Source organism: Ochlerotatus camptorhynchus, unplaced genomic scaffold (genome assembly GCF_037179485.1).
Source record: "Ochlerotatus camptorhynchus isolate MF236.1 unplaced genomic scaffold, CSIRO-AGI_Acam_v1.1 ptg000301l, whole genome shotgun sequence".
NCBI classification, from domain to species: domain Eukaryota; kingdom Metazoa; phylum Arthropoda; class Insecta; order Diptera; family Culicidae; genus Ochlerotatus; species Ochlerotatus camptorhynchus.
In genome coordinates this window covers 372,130-399,820 of record NW_027040789.1, presented here as the reverse complement: position 1 = coordinate 399,820, position 27,691 = coordinate 372,130, and the positions used below count along the sequence as shown (strand labels likewise).

The 27,691-nt window shown below is 41.0% G+C and overlaps 1 protein-coding gene across 6 annotated transcripts in view; it reads left to right on the top strand.

The window, feature by feature from the left end:
- LOC135707022 (calcineurin-binding protein cabin-1-like) overlaps positions 1–27,691 on the top strand; it is a 340,814-nt gene that overhangs the window by 3,340 nt on the left and 309,783 nt on the right. For all 6 annotated transcript variants that reach the window (XM_065228739.1, XM_065228740.1, XM_065228744.1 and 3 more), the window contains exons 3-4: positions 21,501–22,139; positions 22,197–22,341. In XM_065228739.1, the coding sequence (XP_065084811.1) occupies positions 21,501–22,139; positions 22,197–22,341 (784 nt within the window). The remainder of the gene's footprint in view (positions 1–21,500; positions 22,140–22,196; positions 22,342–27,691) is intronic.

The window sequence follows — 27,691 nt, the reverse complement described above, 5'->3', positions numbered from 1 at the left end:
CTTATCCCAAATCAAAATGAAGCACATATAAGATTAGTTACAATACCATGTACAAAAATGATGTTTAACATTGTTTCCTGAGTAATACTTCAATGAAAACAACAATGAAAGCTTGTCACGCAAATAGAAGGAGCACTGTTGGGCACTTTCTGAAATATTTCAATAGTATAATTCCCTTGCAAACCCAAATGAATCTATCTGCGTAAAAATAAATAAAATAAGAGTGATTTGCGGCAAAACCCGCCAGTATCACACCCAACGTCAGTGCCTATACGTAAGCGTACTACGACGCGGCTCTTAATAAAAGGAGTAACAAGTGTGATACTATCACTGCTAGACTAGATCTTTGGTTCTCTCATGCAGTGGTTTATCAGAGAGGGGAAGCTTAGTAATCCCCATTGCCTGCCCATGACGCCATTCTATCGCGGCATGAGCCAGCAACGCCGACCATAAACCTACCATCTCCAACACTCCACTAGCATGAAATTAAGCCCGCCCACCAACAGCAAGGTGCAAAAACTAGCCAAGGGGAGGGATTTTGGGATTGACTTTATTTAGCACCTTTATTTCAACATGAAATAAGTCACCTTTGACTATCTAAAAATAAACTAAAGCATTCTTAAGCATTTGAAAGGTTGCGAAAAGTGAGTTTGTAAAAATGTGCAAGATGAAAATCTTGTTCGAAACTGATTTTTTGAAAGCAAATTTATGAGATCCTAACATATCTAGTTTTCTTTATAAAAAAGCTTCAAAATGTACATGATGGGTCAAGATTTTGTAACAATTCTCAATGTGCTCAAATTTAGCAGCGCCGATGGTGTAGTGGTAAGCGTGATTACCTCTCACCCCAGCAGTCCTGGGTTCAATCCCAGTCGGCGCCGCCGGGATGTTCTGTGGCATGACATCTCTGGGAAGTAAAGCAGCCTTTGCAGCAGCCCGGTTCATGAGTTGATGTTTGCCGCAAATCACTCTTATTTTTTTTATTTTTACGCAGATAGATTTCTTTGGGTTTGCAAGGGAATTATACTATTGAAATGTTTCAGAAAGTGCTCAACGGTGCTCCTTCTATTTGCGTGACAAGCTTTCATTGTTGTTTTCATTGAAGTATTACTCAGGAAACAATGTTAAACATCATTTTTGTACATGGTATTGTAACTAATCTTATATGTGCTTTATTTTGATTTGGGATAAGTGTGACTCGAGATTTCCACTGCGGTGTGCTTCTATTGTGACATACCCATATGTATTTTTGTGGTGCCACATAGTGGAAACGTGAGAGCGTAATTGGAACATTTACCCTATACAATATACAATTTAAAATTAGCTTGGAAACTAACTTCAAAGTGAAGCATTTTAGTCACTTGAAGGTGTCACCTGGGACGAACAAAGATATAATTAATATATGTCAAAGCCAGAAGTACTCGAAACACGTTAAATTTTAGTTTAAAAGCATGGGTTATGATTAACGGCGCCGGTGGTGTAGTGGTAAGCGTGATTACCTCTCACCCAAGCAGGCCTGGGTTCAATCCCAGTCGGCGCCGCCGGGATGTTCTGAGGCATAACATCTCTGATCACGTCTTCCTTCGGATGGGAAATAAAGCCGTTGGTCCCCGGTTCATGAGTTGATGGGTCGATAGGTAGGGTCCAGGTGTGGGAGCTGCCTTCCTGGCACGTCGGTAGCATTGGTGCTCAGCACGGAAAACAAGATCGACGGAAAAAAACAAACCAAAGGAAAAAAATGGGTTATGATTGTGTAGGTAGATTAGAGATTTCAGTTATTTATTAAATAAACTTCAATTAGAGAATTCAGAAAGTTAATTAACATAAGCGATAGGACGCGGGGGTCCGCTTAGGGAGGTGCCTAGCCTATGAAGTTGTATTATAAATCTTCCTATTTAGTGTATTTGTTAATTACAGACAATGTCAATAGCGAAAGTCATATCTTCAACCAGGCGCTTACGAACAAGTGAAGTTTTAGGAAAGATGTGTTAAATATTTTGATAGGTTTGAAATAAGAATTAGGATTGTTGTGCTTTAGTTTTCGGTAAGGTATGATGTGTCAACAAAACCCTTTTGAGCAAATTTTCAAACATCAAATTGATTGAGTGATTTATTGAAAGACATTGCGTTGCGAAAATTGACAAGTCATACATCTAACATAGTAGTAGTAGCAGTGTCGCATAATCTTATCACAATTGCTGCAAATAGTGCTGGAGGGGCCGGCAGGGCTGAATACGGATCAAAACTAACATAACTACGAACACTAAAATGATCCCGCCATGGTGGTCATACTTTAAAATAGGCCTGATAGGACTAGAAACTGTAAATAATAATTAAAATCTCACTGTACTAAAGTTGAAAAGACGCATCTGTGTCACTTGAAAAAATTCATACATGTAAACCACACAAACACAAGAAATAAAGATCATTTAACTAAAAACTAACTAACTAACGCCACTGCTCATTAACGCTTCGGACGGCGTGGCGCTTGGTCCTGCAGCAAGCAGGACCAAATCAGCGGCTTAAGGTGGATCACAACAATCTCTCGGCCCCCCCTCAACAACCTCTCCTACCCCCCCTCCCACCATCAAACCCCTCCTACCCCCCCACCATCAAAACCCCTTCTACCCCCCCCCTCAAATACCTCTCTTAACCCCCCCCCCCTCAAATACTTCTCCTACCCCCCCCCCCCCCTCAAATACCACTCCTAAACCCCTCCCCCCCCTCAAATACTTCTCCTAACCCCCCCTCAACAATAACCCGAAAGCGAGACAGACTTTGACGATCCCTTTTTTCCGGGAAATAAATTTTAAACAAACCACAATCATTAGTAAAACAAGTTTTACCAAATTTGAACAAAAAATTGCTTTGAAGACATGTTTGATGACATTCAGTTGGTGAATTACACACAACTGGCGGTAGAACATATTTGTGCCTCTATATATGCAATTATATTAACATCCAAAGTCTATCCTATTTTACATATTCTGCACAAAAGAAACTTTCTGCTCCGCCCCATTCATAAAAAACTGCGGGAAATCCTATCAGGTTCTGAACCTGAAAAGATATAAAACAGCGCTGCTGTCATGCATTTGCTCATTGTCGCTTCGGACGGCGTGGCGCTTGGTCCTACAGTAAGCTGGATCAAATCAGCGGCTTAAGGTGGATCACGGCGTGACCACAATGAGGAAAAGCATTAATGTAAACCCCCTCCGCCCTTCACAACAATCTCTCGCCCCCCCCCTCAACAATCTCTCGCCCCCCCCTCAACAACCTCTCACCCCTTTTAACAACCTCTCTTACCCCCCCCCCCCCACCATCAAACCTCTCCTACCCTTCTCTCCACCATCAAACCCTTCCTACCCCCCCCCTCAAATACCTCTCCTAACCCCCCCCCCCCCCACAACAAAAAATAACCCGAAAGCGAGACAGACTTTGACGATCCCTTTTTTCCGGGGAAGAAATTTTAAACATACCATCCTAGAAGGGACGAATATCAACATCACCCAACGGTTCTTTCGGAACCACAACATCAAACGGCCCTTTTAAGGGCCACAAATAAAATTAAAAGAGTTGATTTTAAAACTTAATTGCATATAATGGAAATTCAAATAGTTACCAGTGTCTACACCAAAATATGTAACGGCTTGTTTAGGACCATACATTTGAACTTTCATAATTTATTACATTCCAGGAAAAATACTTGAACCAACATTGAACACCAACAAAATTTCAAATATTGTTTTTATGTGTCCCACACATGAGTTGTTGCAACGTGATCAACAAATCAATATCTATGTGTCGGCCACATACTTAATATATGTACATATAAAAACCATGCGTGACCACACATACTATTCATTTGCGTGTAAATTTCATGTGTACTTCTGAGTGGATTCTGTTTATGTGTGGTCAAATGAAAATCATGTGGAATTTCACATGGATATTTGTCAAGAAAAATGTGTAAATTGTTTTGAGTCAACCATAACCGAAACATTGAAATACTTGAAAATTTTAAGATAAAGTATAATAGTCAAAAATGCATGAAAAACATCAATTTTGTGTGGTTCTACGTCATACTGCGGTCGTGTCTAGGACACAACCTTTACTTTTTTCTTCTAGGCTAGTCCTTCTGCTGTATTGTCAAAGATAGACGCAAAATTTATTGAAATTGGTCAAGTCTTGAAAACTAAGCTGTCACGCAGCTCCAGCTTGACACCCAATCAAAAAAAAAGGAAAGTTGGGGAAATGTCGGCTTTGGCAATACCTTAACCTATTATCGTCTCTGAGCTCTCAAGGACGTTGTTTACCTCCATGACGATAGTAAGTTAAGGTATTGCCGAAGTCGTAATTTACCATGTATGGTTATCTCTGAAAGGAGATCTTTGACAGCTTATTTCGTTTAGAGGTCTTCGTTCGAATCGTTCAAGTTTTTCCTAAGTAATATTTTAATAATGCCCAGAAAGATACTTGAATGCCATTGAAAGATCCCCAATCCAAGCAACAAATGAAGTAGTACTGCGCGGTTTTGCGGGTGTTTGCGGTAAGGAACAAAACTACCCTTTTTTACGAAATTCTTAAAACCACTATATCGTTTTGCTATGGCTGTATATACAGGGTATTTTGTTCCGGGTTTTATATATTTTTAGGGGATAGGGCTCTCAAAGTTATGAAAAAATCCCCATGAAACATAGGGTCGGAAATGACTGCTAAGTGAGTTATTCAACATTCTACGTTTTTTCTCATAGCCATTTTTGGTTAGCTATATTTTTTAAAATCTTTATGTGTTTTTTTTTCTAATTGAAACAAACCAAATGAAATATTGTAGTCTTATCTATCAAAGCTCCTTCGAGAGGAACTCGATTAAAGTTAATTATCATACAGGAAAATTGAAAAGTACGTGGTGTTCGAACCTGACGTTTGTTTTTTTCCGTGGAGTTTTTTCTTTATCTATAAACGGTTGCTGATCCGGCTATAACCAGGCCTAGGAGACAATTTCTAGTTCCTCATTCTAGGTCCCTATTATTTGCCGCTGAGAAGCTGTTCCAAAGCCAAGTAGAACCTCCACGAATCGTCCCATCATTCGTTCCACCATTAGTTCCATCATTCGTTGAGTCGCAGCGTTGAACCTGACTATTGGCCACGAAAAGGTTTGCCAATGCATATTAAAAATCGACTACATACATCCGAACATGTGTCTCAAATCGAAGGAAGACATTCCGCGCAACTACCATAAACCGGACTAGTTCATGTTGATCTTCGTCTAGCTTCGTATACAATTTGGACTGCTACATCAACACATGTCAGGCAGCCTTCAGGGTCAATTGGCTAAACTTGGTGAGTTCGTTCCATTTTGTAAATTTTTATCTTTTCAAACCAGTAACGTTGGGAGATCACCTTTTTGTGGTGCGTTACTGGTATAAGATCTACCACCGAACCGTAGTCGTGACAACTTCAAACTAGGGTATCAGCATTTTCCAGTAAGGATGATAAAGGATCAAAGGATCACATTTTAGTCCTTGTTACTTTTTATGACTTGATAATTGTTCCGTCTCCGCCGAAAGTCAACTGATACGAACACGACCAACAAGCAGCGAAGAACGAGACCATCAATAGGCTACAACATCCACCAATCAGCGACGACCACATCAACGCTCGCCGCTTTAAAAGAGGCATGCATCACCGTGCAAAACAAGAGTTCTTTTCCGACCAAGCACCAGCAAACATCAGCAGCAGTAGAAGCAGAATTTGTAGAGAGAAAGAGGAGAGAATAAACAGTTGTTAGCGTAGCCGTCCCGATCAAGTTTATTTTGCACACATCCCTGGTTTGGAGCAGCGTCGAACCCACCAGCTCTTTTCAGAGCCCTTACGAGTTGATTTCCGATCGACGCTTGCTTCCTCCACCACCCTGCCGATACAGTCCACTACCAAAAGGGAAAGTTCCCTCCCAGTCCGAACATAATTTGGTCCATCCGAACCGGATCACGAGCCAAGAAGCTTTCGCCGTGAAAGTTTACGCATAGATGTTCCTGCCAACTGGAACGAAGCCGATTTCCCACCGAAAGAAACGGACGTGCTACGCTAGCCAAGTACCAAACAAACAAAACTACTTCCGCTGCTGCCGATGACAGCATCGTGTGCGAAGTATACAAAAAAGTGAATCATATGAGTGAGCGCGTTCGCGAAAAACAATATTCCGAAAAGTGAATCGCATGCGTGTGATAGTTTACTACGCGTTCCAAAGATGACCGATGTGGAAAGGTTGATCGTACTTCGTGGCTTAGTAGAGGCGAAGGTAACGCGAATCCTGAAGGAAGTGCAAGAAACCGATATCACCATGCATCCGGTGCTGTGTAACAGGCACGCCAGGAACCTCCAGCGGTATTACCAGGAGTATCAATGGTTGCACAACAGAATTATGACCGCCATCTCTGCAGAGAGATTTGATGAGCAGGATGAGGACTACCTGCGTTTCGATGATCTCTACACCGAGGCCTGTATACTGGTGGAAACATTGCTGCTTGCCTTTCCAACTACCGATATCAGGCACCACCAACACCGAACACCATCACCGGCCACAAGCAAACCATACGCTCGGATCGTCCAAAATCAACCAATGACTCGAATGACGGAACAGCCCGTTCCGATTCCACACGCGATGGAACTGCCATGTACGTTAATGACGATAAAGTTGCCACCGCAGCGTATGTCGTACCCGATCCAAACCATCGATGTGAAGACGATTGTGAATCAATCCACCGAAACGAAGTCGATCAAGAAGTCAACTGAAGTGGATAATCCAACCGAACTCTTGAAGGCGAAACCCATGATTATGCCGTTGAACTCCCATTGTGGACCGACCGAGGTCCGGCTAGTCGATGATTCACCTCCACCTGCCAGTGGGGCCGAGTACGGTAATCCTGCCGATACTGAAACCAAGCTGACAAGTACGATTGAAGATGAGGTTCCAACCGAAGCTGACTATGTTAAGCTCAACTCTGCGTGCAAGCCAAATTATCTTCCTCGTGGATTGACAGAGGACCGTTACGTCGAGAATTCAGCCAAGTTCGTAGAAGTCAAGCCTAATAACATGGCAAGTGAACCAACCGAGTGCCATGTCAATAAGGACTCACCTCAAGTCATGGATGTAAAACCGAAACGGTTTAAACATCCCGAAACAACCGAAGTCAATCCGAAGCTATTCCAAGACGACTTTCAAGCCATCGAACCGAAGTCCGTCGCAGCTGGTGAAGTTCCGAAAACAATCCTAACCTCGACTGGAACCAGACCGATCTTGAATTGTATCCCCGTCGGAAACCATCCGGTGTTGATGTCTTACCCGATGTCTACCGGAATCCTTCCAGTAATCAAGCCATTCCTGAGGGCCGCCAGAACCTATCCGGTGGTCCAACCGTCCCCGATGTCTGCTGGAATCCGTCCGGTGGTCAAGTCATTCTCGATGTCTGCCGAAACCAATTCGGTGGTCAAGCCATTCTCGATGTCTGCCGAAACCAATTCGGTGGTCAAGCCATTCTCGATGTCTGCCGAAACCAATTCGGTGGTCAAGCCATTCCAGATGTCCGCCGCAATCCAGCCGGTGGTTAAGCTCTTCGTGATGTCTACCGGAATCCGTCCGGTGGTCAAGCCATTATCGATGTCCGCCGAAACCAATTCGGTGGTCAAGCCATTCTCGATGTCCGCCGAAACCAATTCGGTGGTCAAGCCATTCCAGATGTCCGCCGCAATCCAGCCGGTGGCCAAGCCGTTCCTGATCTCCACCGGAATCCAGCCTGTGATCAAGCCCTTCCTGATGTCCGCCGCAATCCAGCCGGTGGCCAAGCCGTTCCTGATCTCCACCGGAATCCAGCCTGTGATCAAGCCCTTCCTGATGTCTGCCGCAACCAATCCGGTGGTCAAACCGTTGTCGATGTCCGCCGGAACCAATCCGGTGGTCAAACCGTTCTCGATGTCCACCGAAACCAATTCAGTGGCCAAGCCGTTGCTGATCTCTGCCGGAATCCAGCCTGCGATCAAGCCTTTCCTGATGTCCGCCGGGACCAATCCGGTGGTCAAACCGTTCTCGATGTCCACCGAAACCAATTCAGTGGCCAAGCCGTTGCTGATCTCTGCCGGAATCCAGCCTGCGATCAAGCCTTTCCTGATGTCCACCGGAACCAATCCGGTGGTCAAACCGTTCTCGATGTCCACCGAAACCAATTCAGTGGTCAAGCCGTTCCTGATCTCTGCCGGAATCCAGCCTGCGATCAAGCCTTTCCTGATGTCCGCCGGAACCAATCCGGTGGTCAAACCATTCTTGATGTCCACTGCAACCTGTCCGGTGGTCAAGCCATTAATGATATCCACTGGAACTCGTCCTGTCACCAAGCCGTTCCTGATGTCCGCCGGAATCAAAGCGGTAATCAAGCCTTTCCTGATGTCCACCGGAACCCGTCCGGTGTTCAAGCCGTTCCAAATGTCTACTGGAACCCGTCTGGTGGTCACGACCTTCATGATGTCCACTGGAACTCGTCCGGTGTCCAAGCAATTCCCGATGACCCTTAGAATTCATCAGGTAAACAAGCCGTTACCGATGTCAACAGGAGACCATTCGGTGTTGTATTTTCCGATGCCAACTCGAAATCATCAGGTGCTAAAGCTATTCCCGATGTCTGCCGGAACCCGGCCCGTGTTCAAGATGTTTCCGATGTCTACTGGAAACCGTTCGGTATTCATGCGGTACCCGAAGCCAATGGAAAAGTATCCGGTGTTCAAGCGGTTTCTGATGCCAACCGAAAACTGTCCGATGTTCAAGCCGGTCCCGATGTCAGCTGGAATTCACTCAAGGCCAGTTCTGGAGCCAAGTGCACTCGTTCCGTTACCGACGTCTGAGAAACAACAAATAAGAGATCCACCAGACAAGCCAAGCTCAGCTAATCCTGTACCGAAGATGCCCTATCCTGATTCCAATGATATCGTTCCAATACCAAAGCCTGAGGAGCCACCGCCACAGGATCTTTCTATTCGACATCGAGCCAGCAAGCTCAGACTGAGAACACTACTTTGCGCCGCTCACCTGCTAACCCGGTTAGTACAGAAGGTATTACCAGTCCTGGATATGGAGTTCCGAGAAATTGTGCTATGGTGCGAAAGTACGATAGTGCTGGCCTGGATCAACAAACCGCTCAACCAACTACAGTCATTTGGAAGAAACCGGAACGCTGTGATCCAAAAACAAACCGATATCGTGTCTTGGTGGAGTGGTCCTGAGTTCCTCCAGAGAGAAAGGTACAACATCGAACTACCCGAAAATGTTCCAGACCAGATGCTACCTGCACTGAAAGCAGTTATCGTCAACCCAGATGACCCAGTCGACCTGAAGAAAAAGCAGCCCTTAATCATCCCGCAACCACGCCAGGCAACCGAAACTATCACCCAAGTGGTTCAGTTTGTCCATTTGGCGGAAGACATTCAGCGAGTTGTTACCCACGACCCTTGCAAGAAATTGGCAAACCTGCATCCGATCTACACTGATGGCCTGGAAGCGTTATACGATCTGAGCACCGATGCCTTCCTGGCATTCTTCAAGCGTTTCATTGAACAACGAGGTAGCAGCAGCAGCATTCGGATAATTGTACTATTTTCCAAAGTACCCACCCAGAAATTATCCTACTACACAGGAAGAAGAACCTACGAACCATGCCGATCATCCGTGAAACCCTGATACCGACACCCAATCCGCAATTCTAGACAATCGTTGTTAATCGTTGAGTTACCTCAACCGGGGGAGTATGTTCCGTCTCCGCCGAAAGTCAACTGATACGAACACGACCAACAAGCAGCGAAGAACGAGACCATCAATAGGCTACAACATCCACCAATCAGCGACGACCACATCAACGCTCGCCGCTTTAAAAGAGGCATGCATCACCGTGCAAAACAAGAGTTCTTTTCCGACCAAGCACCAGCAAACATCAGCAGCAGTAGAAGCAGAATTTGTAGAGAGAAAGAGGAGAGAATAAACAGTTGTTAGCGTAGCCGTCCCGATCAAGTTTATTTTGCACACATCCCTGGTTTGGAGCAGCGTCGAACCCACCAGCTCTTTTCAGAGCCCTTACGAGTTGATTTCCGATCGACGCTTGCTTCCTCCACCACCCTGCCGATACAGTCCACTACCAAAAGGGAAAGTTCCCTCCCAGTCCGAACAATAATAGTGACAAGACTCGGGTATTGACCACCGCGCCGTTATGCATTTCTATATTGTGTATTTTATATCAAGAATATTGTTTATGTTCATATATTTTACATAATCCTTTTTTCTTTGTCCTTCTCCTTTTTCGTTTTGAGAAGAAATTCTCTTTTTTGAAAGCGAGTAATGGCGCTATAGCCATAAGTTGTAAAAGGCTAGGGAAAGAGTTAGTGCAGTTCCCCAGATCTGTGCCTTTGGTAGTAATCTTGAACGTTTTATGGTTTCTTCGTAATTATTGATTTAAAACACTCATGAAAAATTCTAACGTTTTCTTAAAATGTGCTATTCTTTCGTACGTTCGGCTGTTGCAGTCCAACACGTGCATGGAAATTGACTAGAATGTTTGTTATTGTAAATGTTGTGATACATTCTTCTTATTAGTGCATTCGCGAGAGAGCTGTCAATCAACTGATAGTTCTGGAGTGCATTTTGTGAATAGGTTGTATGTAACAAATGGAAATAAATTGACATTTTAATGCTACCAGACAATACTCTGCTTACTATTCCTAAAGGCAAAATTTAGGCCCGCTACCTCATTTCTGTTTCATTTTCATATCAAAAAAGTATTTGTCGTTTGTTGCCAACTGATCAAAACTTACCTTAATGTTACATACAACTCCTAACTTCCATGGGAGTGCCTATCATCGTATGGAAAATATACAGAAGCGTATAAGCGTACATACGACCAGTTGTTTTATCCTAATAAAAGTGCTAATTTTGCAAATCCTATAAAATGATAACTACGCTTTCCGTAAGATATTACTGTAATACCATGGCACGCAAAAGGTCGTATAATATTGATTGGCTAAAAATCGTTTGTTTTTAACAGAAACGCTATCAATACCTTTCTAAGCCAATAGCAGCTTTCCTGAGATGTTAGTTAATGGGAATTTTGAAAGAATTGTCCCAAAACAATGTTGACCAAAACAAAACACTTCGTTTCTCTAATTGACAAAAATGTTACATACGACCCAATCAAAAAGGACTCCAGCAGTTGTTTTTTGGTCGACATTCGAAACAGGAACCTATATCAAGCTGAACATTGCATTAGGCCCTAAGTAACATTGATCGATTCTCTTCGTCAAATTCCTCTTTCGTTAATAACTTGAGCACATAACCGTTTCTTGTTCTGTTTGTCGTTTAAGATGCTAGATAAAAGCTTCTTTTACCGATTTGTGTGCTGAAAATACTGAATGTCTTTACGTGGTCGTGGGGATACAAAGAGAAAGTCGACAAAGAAAATCTGTAAATGTTATTTGTTTATTTTTATAATGTTACTTAGGACCAGTGTTGGAAAAGATCGCGATATTTCACGAAGTTCACCAAGGGAAAAATTCGCGAGTCATAGTGAGTTTTGGTGAACTTTTCCAACACTGCTTAGGACCTTATGCAATGTTCAGCTATGGTCCAGGTGCGGTAGCTGCCTCCCTCACGGAGGGGTATTTGTTCTACGCTAGCTGGCCAAAAGTCGATTTCTCAAAATAAGCCAAACCAGATTCTGAATACATGCATTGTATACTTCAGAGGTAGGGTAACAATGCCCTGTACTCATAATTTCTTTTTCTAAACTTACCGCGTTGTGGCATCAGTTCAAACTAGCCTGTTGTTGAATCGTGTTAGTTTGTTAGAAAAAATCGTTCCGCAGTGCTATTGTTTACGTGTCTCTACTTGTTGTTGGGATAATCACAATAATTTGCAAAAATGGATAATGATCAAGCAGGTATTGAAATATTAATTCCAGATGAGATCAGCTGATTTCACTTAGTTTTGACTTTGTAGAAGCAGTTTATGAAAATCTTGTCTTCAAGTGCTATATAAACTATAACAAAGATATATCGTGATAAAAAGTTGACTTATCCTGTAATATCCTGTAAAGCCGTATATGAGGCATTATATGTACATGTATATGTACATTATATGTACGATCTTTCGAGAAATTGGAAAATGAAGATGGCGTGTCCATATAGGTGAATTTATCAAAAAATGTACACAAATGCAGTTATTGACATTTTCATTCATTATATGGCAGTAACCTAGGCGGACAAGGCCTTGTTTTGGAAGGGGGGAAGGGGGGGGGGGGGGGAAATGGTTGCCTCTCAGGTATATTTTTAAGCAATTTTTTTTGTCTTGTTTAATAATTCCATCAGGTGCGTGTGGATATGGATTCTGATACGAGTGTGTTCCAAAGTTCATTTGTACCGGTTGTGGATCTAATGCAAAAATAGTTTGGCAAAACCCAACTCCATCTTCACCTCGCTATTCTCGCCCAATCCGCATTAGGTTTATCAAGGAATCATCTTAGGTAACTAATGAAGAGATGCAATTAATTCGCAACGGCCGACAAAAGTTGCATTAAATGGCAAGCAGATCACTATTAGACATACTTTTAAGCTCACTATGGTTGATGGTAAAGTGTGTAATGCTGCAGCTGAAACGACATCAACGATGAGATGTTATATATGTGGCGCAAGTTCAAAGGAATTTAATATTCTTGGTGTTAAAAAAGAAATCAACGCAGATTCCCTTAAATCCGGATTATCCATTTTTCATGCCAGGATTCGAATTTTACATCTTTCTTACAAGTTGCCGATCAAAAAATGGCGGTTAACTGGCAATGAAAAGCAAATCGTCAAAGAAACAAAAGAACACATTCAAGAAAACTTCGGAAAATTGGGACTCCTTGTGGGCTTTCCAAAACCAGGCTTTAGAAATTCGAAACGCTAGTCAAAGGTTCTTTGCTGATCCGAAAACCGCTGCTCAAATAACAAGTGTTGATTTTAATTTGATCTACCGGCTTAAAGTTATATTGGAAACACTAGCTAGGGGTTTTAAAATTGATACGAAAAAGGTTGGGAAATTTACTCAAGAAACAGCGGAGATATACGTTCCACTGTGTCCGTGGAATCCGATGATTCCAACTCTGCGTACAATGTTAATTTACACTACCATTGTTATAGAACATGCACTGCTTATAATAGGGCAGTTGTCAGAAGAAGCTATAGAATCAAGAAACAAATATTTAAGATTACACCGCCAACATTTTTCCAGAAAGTTCTTAAGACAGGCTTGCAACATGGATGTACTGAATAGACTGCTGCTTAGTTCTGATCCTCCACAGGTAAACAACGTAATGATTATCATACAAGAAAGTAAATAAATATTCTTTTAGGATTTAGAAAAATCCCGCGAAAAAAGTAAAAGGCATTGACGACAGAAAAATTGTAATTGTTACTCCCACAGGACCTCATCCAAGAAAGCGAAGATCGTCTGGAAAAATTAGAGATGCAAGAAACATATGAAACAGACGAATAATAAAATGTCTTCTCAAATTCGGAATGATTTTTTTTTCTTTTAATTTCATTTGTTTTTTTTTACTTGTTGTTTTGTTATTGTTTTTGAATTGTTAAATTTGTTGTTGCTGTGTAATACTTGGTGTAATATAATTATTATCTTAAAGTAAAAGTTGATGGAATCCACAAATGTCCACTATTTTGTTTATTTTTCCTTACAACTTCTAATTCTTGGTGGCACGAATCTTAGAGACTACAAAGTTCCCGTGCATGAAATTGTAATACATGTATGGTGCAGTGCAGCATAAGATTGATTATAATTTGGCACGCGAAATCCTTTTAGTTTCTAAGAATCGTGCCGCCAAAAATTCGTTGTAAGTTGTAAGTTGTAAGGAAAAATAAACAAAATAGCAGCCATTTGTGCATTCCATCAACTTTAACCTTAAATATCAAAATCTAAATATAATTATCTTGTTCTCATTTAGCTGAACTTATTATACAATGACTACAATCAACGTCAAAAAAAAATCTTCAATTTTTTACATTCTCATAAATTTTTACACCTGCGGCCAAAAAAATAGCACCATAGGCGGATTTTCATATAAATTAGCCAACTTTTACGTAAATTTGTTTGTTATGATCGACTAATTGAAATTGTTATGCAGAACGAAAGTATTGTGAACTTTGCGTGTACGAAAACAAATTTAAAATAAGTATCTTGAAATATTTCGAATTTCAAAAATGCTTTTATTTTAAACGTTTTTAACCATATCGCCAATTTCCGGCAGAAGTTTCAAAAAGTTTGACCTTTTGTTCAAGCAAAACTCAGCATATTTGTGGTTCAGCAATTGATCATTACAGAACAAATTTACAGCATGTCAAATGTGACTAGTTTGTAAACCAAATTCGGCTTTTGGTGCTTTTTTATTGACCGCAGGTGTAATTGTATTTTTATATTTTTTATTTAAAGTATTACTAGTTCCCAATATTTCATCCTTTGACGGTAACTATATCCGAAGAATACTTAACGACTTACAAATTAAAAAAAAACATCATTATAACATGACCCCCTCCCCCTCCAAATCATGAGTACGCCCTTTTTTTACAAAAAAATATTATTATCCTTGAATAATAAGATGTATGTGACAAGTTAGAGTGGTTAAATATTTTTGGCCAGCTAGAATTAATAAATACCCCACTGTGCGTCGGTAGCATTGTTACTCAGTACGGAAAACAAATCAAGAAAACAAATTACCGGCTGCAAACCACATATGTACTTAACTTCACTTCTGGACTGATCCAAAAGTAAGCATCACCTACTTGCCCATCTAGGAACTTCTTTCAGCTACAATGCAAAGCGTCGCAGATTCGTCATCACAATTCTCTTGGTTAAGAAAGGGATCCTGGGGATTGCTTGCATTCTTAAACTTCCGTAAAGATCTGAATTTTCTAGGACATTCAGAGTACTTTTTAAAAGTTAAGAGTTGCTTCGAAGGGGTCAAAAGCAAAGTTCATTGGCCTCCTCGAAAGTTTAGGAAAGTTAAAAGAAGTTCAAAAATGTTTAAACTTCTCTGATACTAAGTGAACTTTTCGGATTATTCTGAGTTTCGCGAAAGTTCTTGTAGTTCTTTGATGTTTTATGATAAACATATTGTCCCAGTTCTCTGCCCCCTGTTTTGGGGTTTCTCATAGCTCAAAAGGCGCAGAAATATCTGAGACGTGATTTGAATTGTTTAGCAGTTCTAGATCTTCAGAATGATGCCTGATCATCCTGACATTTTGAAAAAAAAAATATCCGAAGGCTCTCCTGAATCATGTATCCTGGAACCCTGAAGGTCTTTGGAATTATGTTTGAGCAACTTAGTGTCATCAATGAAAAACTGGGAAACGTGATTTGAATTACTGGATTAATGCCTGATCATCCAGAAGTCTTGGGAAAATATTCAGAGGATTGCCTTAAGATATTTGATATCCTGAAGGTCATTGGAATCATTTCTGAGCAACCTGGTGTCAGGAAAGATATATATGATAAATAATGATGATGGTCCCACCTCTTACCCCTACAAAGGTTTGAGCTGCTGTCGCATTAATAGCCCTTAGCTCATTTTCATCTTCTATTCAATTTTCATACTGGGGCGACCCCGGCGTAGTGGTTAGCATCCATACCTCTCACGCCAAAGTCACGAGTTCAAATCTCACCCCCGGACAAGTCACGAATGACCCAAGAGCGTTAAAGTGACTATAAAAAAAAAAAAAAAAAAAAAAAAAAAAAAAAAAAAAAAAAAAAAAAAAATTCATACTGCCGTACTCTAGCGGAACTATCTACCTACACTCTTCAGACCATTCTCTAGCTAATAAATTATCACACTAAACACAGAAAAAAAAAGTTGTTAAATATCCATACTGCTGCAACCAGGTCAATCCATCTTACTTACTTACTTAAGTGTCCTGAGCGCCATCCCTGGCGCAAAGGGCCAACGTGAAAGATCTCCATCCTGGGCGATTGTTTGCTTTCGCCTTGACCTGGGCCCAGGTCAAATTCCGGTCGACTTGCTTAATCTCCTTGTTTAGGCTTCGCCGCCATGAGCCCCTGGGTCTGCCTCTGCTGCGATGTCCGGCTGGATTCCAATCCAGCGCTTGTTTGCAGATTTCATTTCCGCTCTTCCGTAGAGTGTGGCCAACCCACCTCCACTTACGTTCCCGAATTTCTGTCGATATCGGCTTCTGGTGACACCGTCGATGGAGCTCGGCATTCGAAATCCAGTTGTGAGGCCACCAAGCACGAATTATATACCGCAGGCATCGGTTGATGAACACCTGCAGCTTCTGTGTGATCTCCGCTGATACGCACCATGTTTCGCTAGCGTACAGCAGTACAGATTTCACGTTAGAGTTGAAAATTCGGATCTTCGTGCGGAGACTAATCTGATTTGACTTCCAGATGTTTCGTAAACTCGCAAAAGCAGCCCTTGCCTTCTTGATCCGTGCACCTATGTCACTCTTGGTTCCGCCGTCCGACGCTATCTGGCTGCCAAGATATTGGAAACTTTCAACCTTCTCCACTTCCTGACCAGCTACCGTAAAATTGGATGGATTTCCCGTGTTGATATCCAACGATTTAGTCTTGCTGACGTTGATGTTGAGACCTGCCGCTGAGGAGCGTTCGGCGAGATCGTCGAGCTTACTCTGCATGTCAGAACGCCGTTGTGATACTAAAGCAACGTCATCCGCCAAATCTAGGTCGTTTAGATGCTCCATTGTAATAGGCTGCCAGAGCAACCCACGGTTCGGCACACGGTCGATCGCACCAACCATTATCTCGTCGATTACGATGAGGAACAGTAGCGGTGATAGAATACATCCTTGCCTCACTCCAGCGACTACCCGAATAGGGTCAGATAGGGCTCCGTTGTGCAGCACCCTGCACGTGAAAGCCTCATACTGAGCTTCGATGAGGTTGACGATTTTATCCGGAACTCCCTTGCGCCTTAGGGCGCCCCACAGGTTTTCGTGGTTGAGTCGGTCGAAAGCTTTTTCGTAGTCAATGAAAACCAAGTAAAGGGACTCTTGGAATTCGTTGACCTGCTCCAAGATTATGCGGAGCGAGACAATATGGTCCACACAGGATCTTCCAGCACGGAATCCCGCCTGCTGCCGTCGGAGAGTCGCGTCGATCTTCTCCTGTATCCGGTTGAGGATAACTTTGCATAGAACTTTGAGAACACAACACAGTAACATAATGCCACGCCAGTTATCGCATACAGTTGGGTCCCCCTTCTTTGGGACCTTCACTAAGACGCCCTGCATCCAGTCAGCCGGAAAAGTCGCGGTGTCCCAGATATTGCAGAATAGTTGATGCAACATTTGTGCAGATAGCATGGGGTCAGCTTTGAGCATCTCTGCTGATATGCGATCGACCCCGGGAGCCTTGTTGGATTTCATGGTTCGGATAGCAGCTTCGATCTCCGGTAGGGATGGCGCCTCAGAATTGACGCGAGTGATGCGTCGCACTCTTGGCGGTTCATGCCGAGATGTTGATGGCTGGTTGACCGACGAAACTTGTAGAAGCTGTTCGAAGTGTTCAAACCAGCGTTTCAGCTGATCAGTGGGGTCGGTGAGCAACTGACCAGTCGCGTCCTTCACTGGCATCCTAGGATTCATCCTTGCTCCACTCAGGCGTCGTGAGATATCGTAGAGGAGACGGATATCGCCTGTTGCTGCGGCTTTCTCACCTTCATCGGCTAGGGAGTCCACCCACGCTCGCTTATCCCGCCTACACGAGCGCTTCACTTCCTTCTCGAGAGCCGAATACAGTTGGCGGGCCTGGTTCTTCGCTCCTCTGGTTCTCGCCCGCTCTATCGCGGCTTTTGCATTTCTCCGCTCCTCTATCTTCCTCCAGGTGTCATCCGTGATCCACTCCTTTCTCTGAGCGCGCAGCTCGCCCAGGTTGTTTTCACTCGTTTCAGTAAAGGCATCCTTGATCGCCGTCCATTGCTCTTCTACGCTGCCACCATCAGGAATATCCGCAGCTCTGGTCTCCAGTTCCTCGACGAATGACCTTTTTACTGCTGGATCTTCCAATCGGCGTGTGTTGAATCGCCGTCCGAGCCGCTCCTCCCGCCGCTCCTCCCGCCGCTGGACCCGCGCGATACGAAGGCGGATCTCTCCAACGAGGAGATGGTGGTCAGACGCGATGTCGGCACTGCGTTTGTTCCGAACGTCAAGAAGGCTCCTTCTCCATTTTCGGCTGATGCAGATGTGGTCGATTTGATTTTCGGTATGTCCATCACGGGAAACCCACGTGACTTTGTGCACTGGTCGATGGGGGAAGAGCGAACCCCCGATCACCATGTCGTTATTGCCACAAAACTCTGCCAACAGCTCACCGTTTTCGCTCATTTCGCCAAGACCATGGCTCCCCATGACACGCTCATAATCCGTGTTGTCGGAGCCGATCTTCGCATTGGTCAATCCATCGGTTGTGTAATATAACGTTGTACGATGTACATCGATTTTGCGAACAAAATTACATCCATTGATGTAAAATTGTATCTGCTTTTTGCTATTACATCATTATTTCATACATCAGCTTGAATTACATTGATCGATATTACATTTTTTTTGCTGTGTAGCTTCATATTGATAGCATTTTCAACCAATGTCCTTCATTAAATGCCGTTTCGAATCGATACGAATAAAAAATCTTTCGAAATTCGGAAATACTGCACAAACCTGGAATATTACAATCATTCCAATATACTGAGGCTCAGCTTACATTTCACTTGATAATTTCAATGGATTTGATGCATCCCTTATAGCTTTTCTCTGGTTTCTAAGATTACAAAAATCTTCATCTAAACAAAGCTTATGCACTGCTAATTATATACAGTTTGTATTATTATTTTCCGTTATATGAATTTAACACAGGCATTACATATAGCAATGTACGAAATCCACTTTCTGAAGCTAGTTCAACTGCTAGTTGTGTTTTCTGGAAAAAGTTGGAACAAAGGAATCAAAATAAAAAATCAGAAGAAAAGTTATTGAAATCAAGATTAGTACTGGTCCAAGAGCGAAATTTGATATGTAATTATTGCTTACCATTACTTGTTTTGGCTCGTTTTTCGCTAGTCATTTTGTCGGTTTGTGATATTTTTTATGAAAATCCTTTAGAAAGGCAAATTTTACCTTAGTAAAGTGTTTTCTTCATTTTGATAATTTACATCTATCACCCACGCCACCAAAGGAGAGCTAAAAGAGCTTTTTTTTTCGATTTCTCCAACGAAATAATTTACAGTAAAATATTTTATTGAAGAAATCGATAATATTTGTACTTATTACCAGTTTTAAAAATATCATTACTAAACATCACCATTTTCACGACTCGTCATTCAAGTTTCTAAATACACTGCATTGTTAGTAACCATGTGACGTTACTCCCCTAATAAATTTGTTATGGTTATTTTGCTTAACGACGTGTTCGGGGAATCATCCAAACAATTTGTGGAATAATTCGATCATTTGGGCTATCATTCGTTTATGGTATTTTTATTATTAGGGTCGTTACTGAGTGACAAAAAAGTGGTCGAAAAGTGACGCTCATAATCGTTCCAGTGACGTGACTCGTCACCAAGTAACAAAAAAAGTGACTCTCATGACGCTCATAATCGCTCCAGTGACGTGACTCGTCACCAAGTGACAAAAAGATGACTCTACACTCATAATCGCTCCAAATCGACAGAACGATATCCGTTTGGGTCGAAGTGGTGGCTGTTAATTGTCCGCGTTGGTTACAGCGAAGCCGCTGGTTTGACTGTGGGTTTCTTGAACAAACCTGAAGAGTCATGCCCGCTGGAAGGGCGATTCGATTCGGGTACGGATGTCGTTATCGGACAATTCTCGCGTCAATTTTAAAATAAACCAATCTACATTAATCGATTCTCTTCATCGAATCTTTCTTTCGTAAATAACTCGGCTACAAAAACGATTCCTGTATTCCTTTAGAAGTCATTGTTTACAAAAGCTGTTACTCCCTATTTCTAGCTCTATCAAGAATTGTTCTAACACTATTTTTAAAATTTGTATTGGCCGTGAATAATGAACAGCCCCTTATTCAATAATACATTATTTTAACATTTCTGTTTACAAAATTTGATAAAAAATACCTTTGCAGTGTCATTACCAATTTTCCAAGTCCCATAATTCAGATAACTATTTTATGTCTAAGCTCTCATAATTCATCAAAGACCCAGAAATTTTATCCGGTTCGTTAAAAAAAACGAACACTACTAGGACAAAAGCGATCATCCTGACCAATATCTTTTGGGGAAGCCAAAGTAGTTCTGCAACTTTTTCCGGAACTTTCTGAGAACTTCTTAGAAGCTCGCGAATTTCCGAAATTTAAAAGACATTCGGAAGTTCTGCTTATATGCGATTTTTACTATTCGATTCAAGAAGCTACTCAAAGGTTTACATATCATCTCGAATAATCATTGAATATTTCTGATGTTTGCTGATTTTTTAAAAAAAAAAAGAGATCAAAACTCATGTGATAAACACAGAATGAAGTGACGCATGTTGAACTTTTCTGAAGCTCACATGTATGTTTTGAAGTCCAAAGATGTAATTATTCCAAAGGCATTCAATTGATCAAATACCTGTATAATGTTCTCTGGGTATTTTGGCACTTCTGCTCATTGATGAGTAATTATTCTAGAGATCTCTAATTGTTGTGTGGATCAAATCTTGCATCTAAGATATTCTTTAAGAAAGTAGGATGATCAGGAATTATTCCAAAGCCCCTCAAATGATTAAATACGTGCATAATATTCTCTGAGTACGTTGGAACTTCTTCTGTTTCTAATTAATTAGCAATTATTCTGCAGATTTCTTATTTCTTAAAAATTCAAATAATTTCTGTTAGATATTCTTGCATGAAAATCGGTTGATCAGGAATTATTCTAAAGCCCTTAAATTGATCAAATACCTGCATAATGTCCTCTTGATATGTTGGCTATCCTTCGGATTGATTAGTTATTATTCTGAAGATCTCTAATTGTTCAAGAGAACAAATTATGCCTCTAAGATATTCTTTAAAACAAAAGATTGATCAGGGCATTACTCCAATGCCTTTCAATTTATTAAATAATATTTTCCGAGTATTTTGTAAATTCTTCGAATTTTTGTAAAAATGTAAATGATTGCCCTAACACGCAATTGTGCAAAGTTTTAAGCAAATCGGAAAAGTCGAGCTTTCCGATTCGTCATTTGGTGAGGAACTTCTCATTGCTAAAGAACATTGTTCTATGTTAGACGGACTAAAGATTATTGAGAAATGGTTCATGGTGGTAAACACAGACTGGCAAAAATAAATTTCATAAAACTGTCACCACCCATATTTTTATGCAGAAATGTAACATCTTTTTTATATTCAAGTAACACTTTATTATTATTCTTTTTTTAAGGTTTCAAACGACGCCAAGGACAACAAGCTGTTGTTAGTAAAATATAATTGTTTCCGTAATATTGGATTACTCTACCAAGAAAAGGGTAAGGATAACTTGGCTCTAGATTACTTAATTAGAGCTGTTGAGTTATGCAATAATGATGTTCACACGATGTACATATTGGCTCAGCTAGCTCTTAAGATAGGACAAATTTCAGTGGCTAAAGCATACTATGAGAAGTGCATTGAACGTAACGCTAATCACTGGCCAAGTTTAGATGGTATCCTTGTATTGTTCCTTGTATCAGGAAAGATAATCGAAGCTTGTTGTTGGGCCATTCGCTGCTTTAAAAAAGATAATAAGTACAAGCGAGCAGTCAATGTTTTACATGAAATAAACAACAGATTCTCGTCGAGCATTCCTTTTATTGAGGAACTGTTACAAAAGAGCTCACAAGTTAGCACCTTCGCAGCAAGTAAATGTATGCCACCACTAGCAAGTTGTTTTCATAACTATCACGATAATAGCTGTACCGAAAGCAGAAGTTGCGCTCAGGTTGATATAAATTACGAACTGCTCAAAGTTCGTCAGTTAAGCTGGATTACTTTAGGTCAATGGATAATCCAAATGCATCAACACTTAGAATCCATTGGTCAGGTAATGTGAGAATGTGCATAATTTAAATAATGATAGCTAAAAAAGACGTCTTTGCAGGTCATGTATCATTTCAACCTTAATAAATTTCTTGGAATACAAGCCAACATCGATGAATACGATAACAAATTAGATGAGCCTATTCACATCCCAGAAGACGACCCGGTTCCAGAAGTAACAGATAATCGGAATACTAAAAATGCAGGTTTGTGTTATAAGTTATTATTTGTCTTTTCCGCTTACTACAAATCAGATAAGAACTAGTCCTCTAGTCATAATCGCATAACGTGTCCCATATTTGCTTGATTTCCTATACGTATGGAACTGTTATGCGATTATTGGTTACTAGTGTGAGGTACGATAGGTGTGGGGTAACTCCGTGTTTTGATCTATTAGTGATCGAAAGTTGCCCCTCGTGGGCATGAACTAAAAATAACGATGATGGGTTAATAAAACTAGACCTGTGCGCAGATCAACATATTTTCGGCGGCGGCGTGATGTGTTATTTTCTGGCGGCGTGGCGGCGTCACGCCGTTTCCTTCCGGCGGCGGCGGCGTGAGTTTATTTTTAATGATTTAGAAAAACAGGGTGTCGACTTAGAGTCAGAAGAAATATTCACTGAATTTCCCTGACTTTTCAGTCGGTTTCCAAAAACATTCCAGACCACATAACTCCGTTATTTTAACCTAAGAAGCTACAAAGTGATGTACTTCATTATACCGTAGTACAATGATTATTTATATTTAAAACAATCTCCTAAACTATCACCAAGCATCATTTTGTATGTATGTATGTATATACAATCCAACTGCCACTGTCCGGCAGTGTTTTTATGGAAGAAAAATGTTTGCAATAAAATCTATTATTATCTTATACTGATCATATTGCAAACAATTTTAGCCCGGAAGTTGAAAGGTGATAGCACTGTTAAGATTAAGTAACCCATTTCAGAATGCCTGGTCACTCACGTCCATTCCGAGGTTTCTTTCACTTACAACAAGCCCCGCATACACGTAGTACCGATATAAAATGTATATTAGTACTGCGTGTACACTTCCCTCATCAAAGCAATTCCTGCTTTGTAGATGGCACGTATTTAGTAGAATGCCTTTCATATTTTTATATCTAGTTGTAATCAGTTAGATCTCACCGCTTATGTATTGTATCCTTGCTGCGATTCTCGTTGAGTCCTGTTGAATAATCGGCATCTGTAGTGGAATACTCTTCTCTCTCTTTCTCTATCACTTTTCGATGTTTTTCGTATCTCTTCTCATGATTGACCGCCCACGGTTGCTGCTCTGTTATTGCCAGATCAGCCGCTTTTACACAGAGAACCAACAGATGATGTTTGGGACTAACATTCATCCTCAATGTGTAAAAACTGAAGATTTAATATTTATCAATACCAGCGCCGGCCGTGTCCGAATGTCGGTCAAATAGGGAATGTGTTGACGTGATACTCGCTGTGAAGGAAACCGAGAAGTCCTCCTCTACGCTTCCACGAGAAATCACTGAGATTATGGATGTGGGGAATGGTTTGCAGCAGGGTCGTTTTGGAAAACTAATGCTAATTGTAGCGATTTTTAATAGGTTCACAAACACACAAATACACACACACACGCGCGCTCACTCATGACTATAAACTGCCCAAGTAACCATAGGTACAGCTGAACAACGACTTTATCAGTTTTTGTAAGTTCCGATGAGGCCCGCATATATCCAAAAAGCCGAAATAACGTGCCTATGGTTACTTGGGTGAACAACAAATGCTAGATCCCTCGAAATGAACTAAACTTATCTTTGTTTGCTTCTTCCGTCATGTTACATGGAGGAACCTTTCAAATCCCCAATACTCCAGGCTTTTGACGATCCCCAGTGGCTGCACATTTCGGGAAACTTAACGAAACTAAACAAAACATTCATATTGGCTGTTCATGCTACCCGGCAGGAGCTTTGAGTCCCGTTCATCTTGTGCACAATATACACGCGTATATGTTATGCACTTTTCAACATTGATTTAAAAGCTTCGCGACACTAACTAGTATTCAGTGTTTGGAAAATCAATCTCAAATCTCATTCATTGAGCCTCCCTGCGAGAATAAACTCGTGTGCGAATGCGACAAACAAAATTCACGCTTGAGAGCTTGAGATTCTCATGCATATTCACGCACTCACACTCACAACGCCGAAAAATCATTCCAGCTTTAAACTCATAAAAACCATTCAAACGTCAATTGATGTCATACCTATGCATGTTGTGTTCAATTTCCAACCCCTGATGCACAAACAATAGTAATAACAATAAATAAGGTCAAAATATAAAGCAATGAATGTTTGAACCTGAAAACTCATCGGTGATTTTTGCGACGTTGAATTTTGCAAGACAAAACTCATACGCGCATAAACTCATGCATGAGATTTGAGTTTTTGAGTTTTTCCGAACACTGCTAGTATTACAAACATTAAATTAAAAATTGATGAATCAGCGGAAGAAAAACACGCAGCATAAATTCAATTATCACCCAGTATCATTTTATTATTTTAAAAGTTTACATTATATCGAGGCATTACTAGATGATTTTGTTCTATTCGGATTATTTTTTTAAATGTTCATGACTTCAGCAGAACAATTTTCTCTTGCAAATTCTCAGCTTCCTTTTGGGCAGCTTCTAATATTTTGCTTATTCTCGAGATGTTTCGCTTCTGCTTATCTCTGTCTTTTTAACGACTTCGCTTTTTCTGAATAGAGAGCTTCTTTTTTACGACGATGCTTGTCTTCCATATAAAGCGAATGTGAACTGCGGACTCGTTGAATAAGCCGGGTTAGTATGGTCGTCAGTTAGTATCTAATAAGTGAATACACTGGCAAACTTGTTGGAAAAAGGCTGTATATATTCTTAACAGTTGCCACAGGAGTGTAAATCGCTCGTCAAAGTTTCGGACGTCTATATAGCAAACACCAGATTTGCTTTGGGTTAGCTTTTAGCTAGAAGAGTTTTATTTTTAGTTTATTTTAAGGTACAAACTCGTTATTTCCCTTACAGATTTTAGTCCTTTTATCGTGTTCGATTCACTCTGTAGCCTGTATGTTTGTTGTTCGTTTAGGATCTATGTTTAGTTTATAGTAATTAGTTCATATGTAATTTCATTAGAATCTTAATTTACTTACAATCCAAATTCCATAGTATTAACAATTTTAATTATAATTTCTAGCATTAGGTATTAACTTTATATTTAGAATACATCCCCTCCCCTTGGTTAGTTTTTTAACCTGGACGTTGGTGGGTGGGCCTAATCTTATGCTTCATAGTGGAGCGTTGGAGACGGTTGGCTTAGGTCCGGCATCGTTGGCTCATGCCGTGACAGAATAGCGTCATGAGCATGCGATGAGGATTACTGAGCTTCCCCTCTCTGATGAACCATTGCATAAAAGAACCAAAGTTCTAGCCTGAAGTGATAGTATCACACTTGTTACTCCTTTATTTGAAAGCCGCGTTGTAGTACGCTTACGTATAGGCACTGACGTTGGGTGCGATACTGGCGGGTTTTGCCGCAAATCACTCTTATTTTTTTACGCAGATAAATTATTTGGGTTTGCAAGGGAATTATACTATTGAAATATTTCAGAAAGTACCCATCAGTGCTCCTTCTACTTGCGTGACAAGCTTTCGTTGTTGTTTTCATTGAGGTATTACTCAGGGAACAATGTTAAACACCATTTTTGTACATGGTATTGCAACTAATCTTATATGTGCTTCATTTTGATTTGGGAGAAATGTTTGAACTCGAGATTTCCACTGTGGTGCGCTTCTATTGTGACATAACCATACGTAATTTTGTGGGATGACATAGTGGAAACGTGTGAGCGTAGTTGGAGCATATACCCTATATAATTTAAAATCAGCTAGGAAACTAACTTCAAAATGAAGCATTTTTGTCACTTGAAGATGTCACCTGGGACGAACTAATATATATTAAATACACTGGAGTCGCTTTTTACGCGGGTGATACGTCCCGCGTAAAAAAAAAACCGCGACTCTAGTGTATAATGATAAACCGCGTAAATTCTGATATCCGCGTAAAAAAAACCAAAATCCGCGTAAAAAAAACCGCGTAAATTCCGGAATCCGCGTAAAAAAACCGTGTAAAAAAAAACCGCGTAAAAAGCGACTCCAGTGTATAGGTCAAATTAAAAAAACAACTTGAAACACGTTGAATTTCAGATTACATTCACAAGTGCAGGTACTTACGTAAAACTACATAATTCGTATAAAATGTAAGTAAATCATCAATCACTCAACGAATCGATTACGTAAGTAAATATACTTCCAACTAATTAAAAATGGAAAATAACATCAAATTGAGTCGCCAACTAATCAGTTGAAACTAAACTGTTGACAATTGAAAGCATAGTTAACTTTAACATAATTTTGATAAAACAATCATTTCATCCAGTTCACTTTAAAACAAACAAGTATGAAAGGAGATTGCTTAGAATAAAGATAAAAGTAATAAGCGCAATATTAAACGACATTAAATTTGAATCTGATACGGTAGGCCATATAACAGAGTCGATAGCCATTGCAAATCAACCATCTCTACCTGCTTATTTTCCTAACTTTCACTATTATTGCTGTTACTCTGACTATCCCCTATGTTCAACAGCTTTCCTTACTATCCGGTATCGTAAACAGGATTCATTTGACCCCTGTGGTTATTATTCTGTGATGCCAAATCTATACCTCTACCCTGGTGCAGTATGGACAGCGATTTTTCGCTGGTGACTTGGCCCTATGACCCCCTTCTGTGCTTGAAAATGAAAATGAAATGAAATGAAACTTTATATTTAGAATACATCTGACATCTATTTTCACATTTAGCTGTTATTGTTCATTGCCCTGATTGACAGGTGAACATAACGTCATCTTCTATACCATTTTGCTACATTCCGTTTCGAAGCGGCGCTGCAGCGCAAGATGTGTGTTGGCTAGGTAAACATTTTCGCGAACATTCCCCGACCCGTATTGCTTGGGACTTCCATCAGCTATACCTCCTTCTGTTACATCCACACCACTGCCAGTCTGCACATCAACGCATCGAACTCTTCCATCCTTCCCTGGATGTGTCTTAATAACCTTGCCCCTAACCCAGCTGTTCCGTATAGCTTCATCCATGACGATCACTAAATCTCCCGCTCGCACTGGTTTGACTTCGTTGAACCATTTCGTGCGGCGGCTGAGGGTAGGGAGGTATTCCCTAATCCACCTTGTCCAAAACCTATCCAAACAAGCCTGAACGTGTCCCCAGTTGGTTCGGAGTGTAGCTGCAACGTCCACAGGCTGGTTGTACGACGCCACTGGAACTTAACATCAGAAAGTGGGAGTGAGAGCTTCCTCATGTTCTGCGCTTACCGGAGCATACGTCAATGGCCTGGAGTTGACCATCGCTTCTACTTCGACCAATACAGTGCCAAAGGATTCCTCGTCCGGTTTCCTGGAGGTCGAAAGAGTGCCTAGACCAACCTTGACGGACCGAACTAAGCGTTTCCACGATCC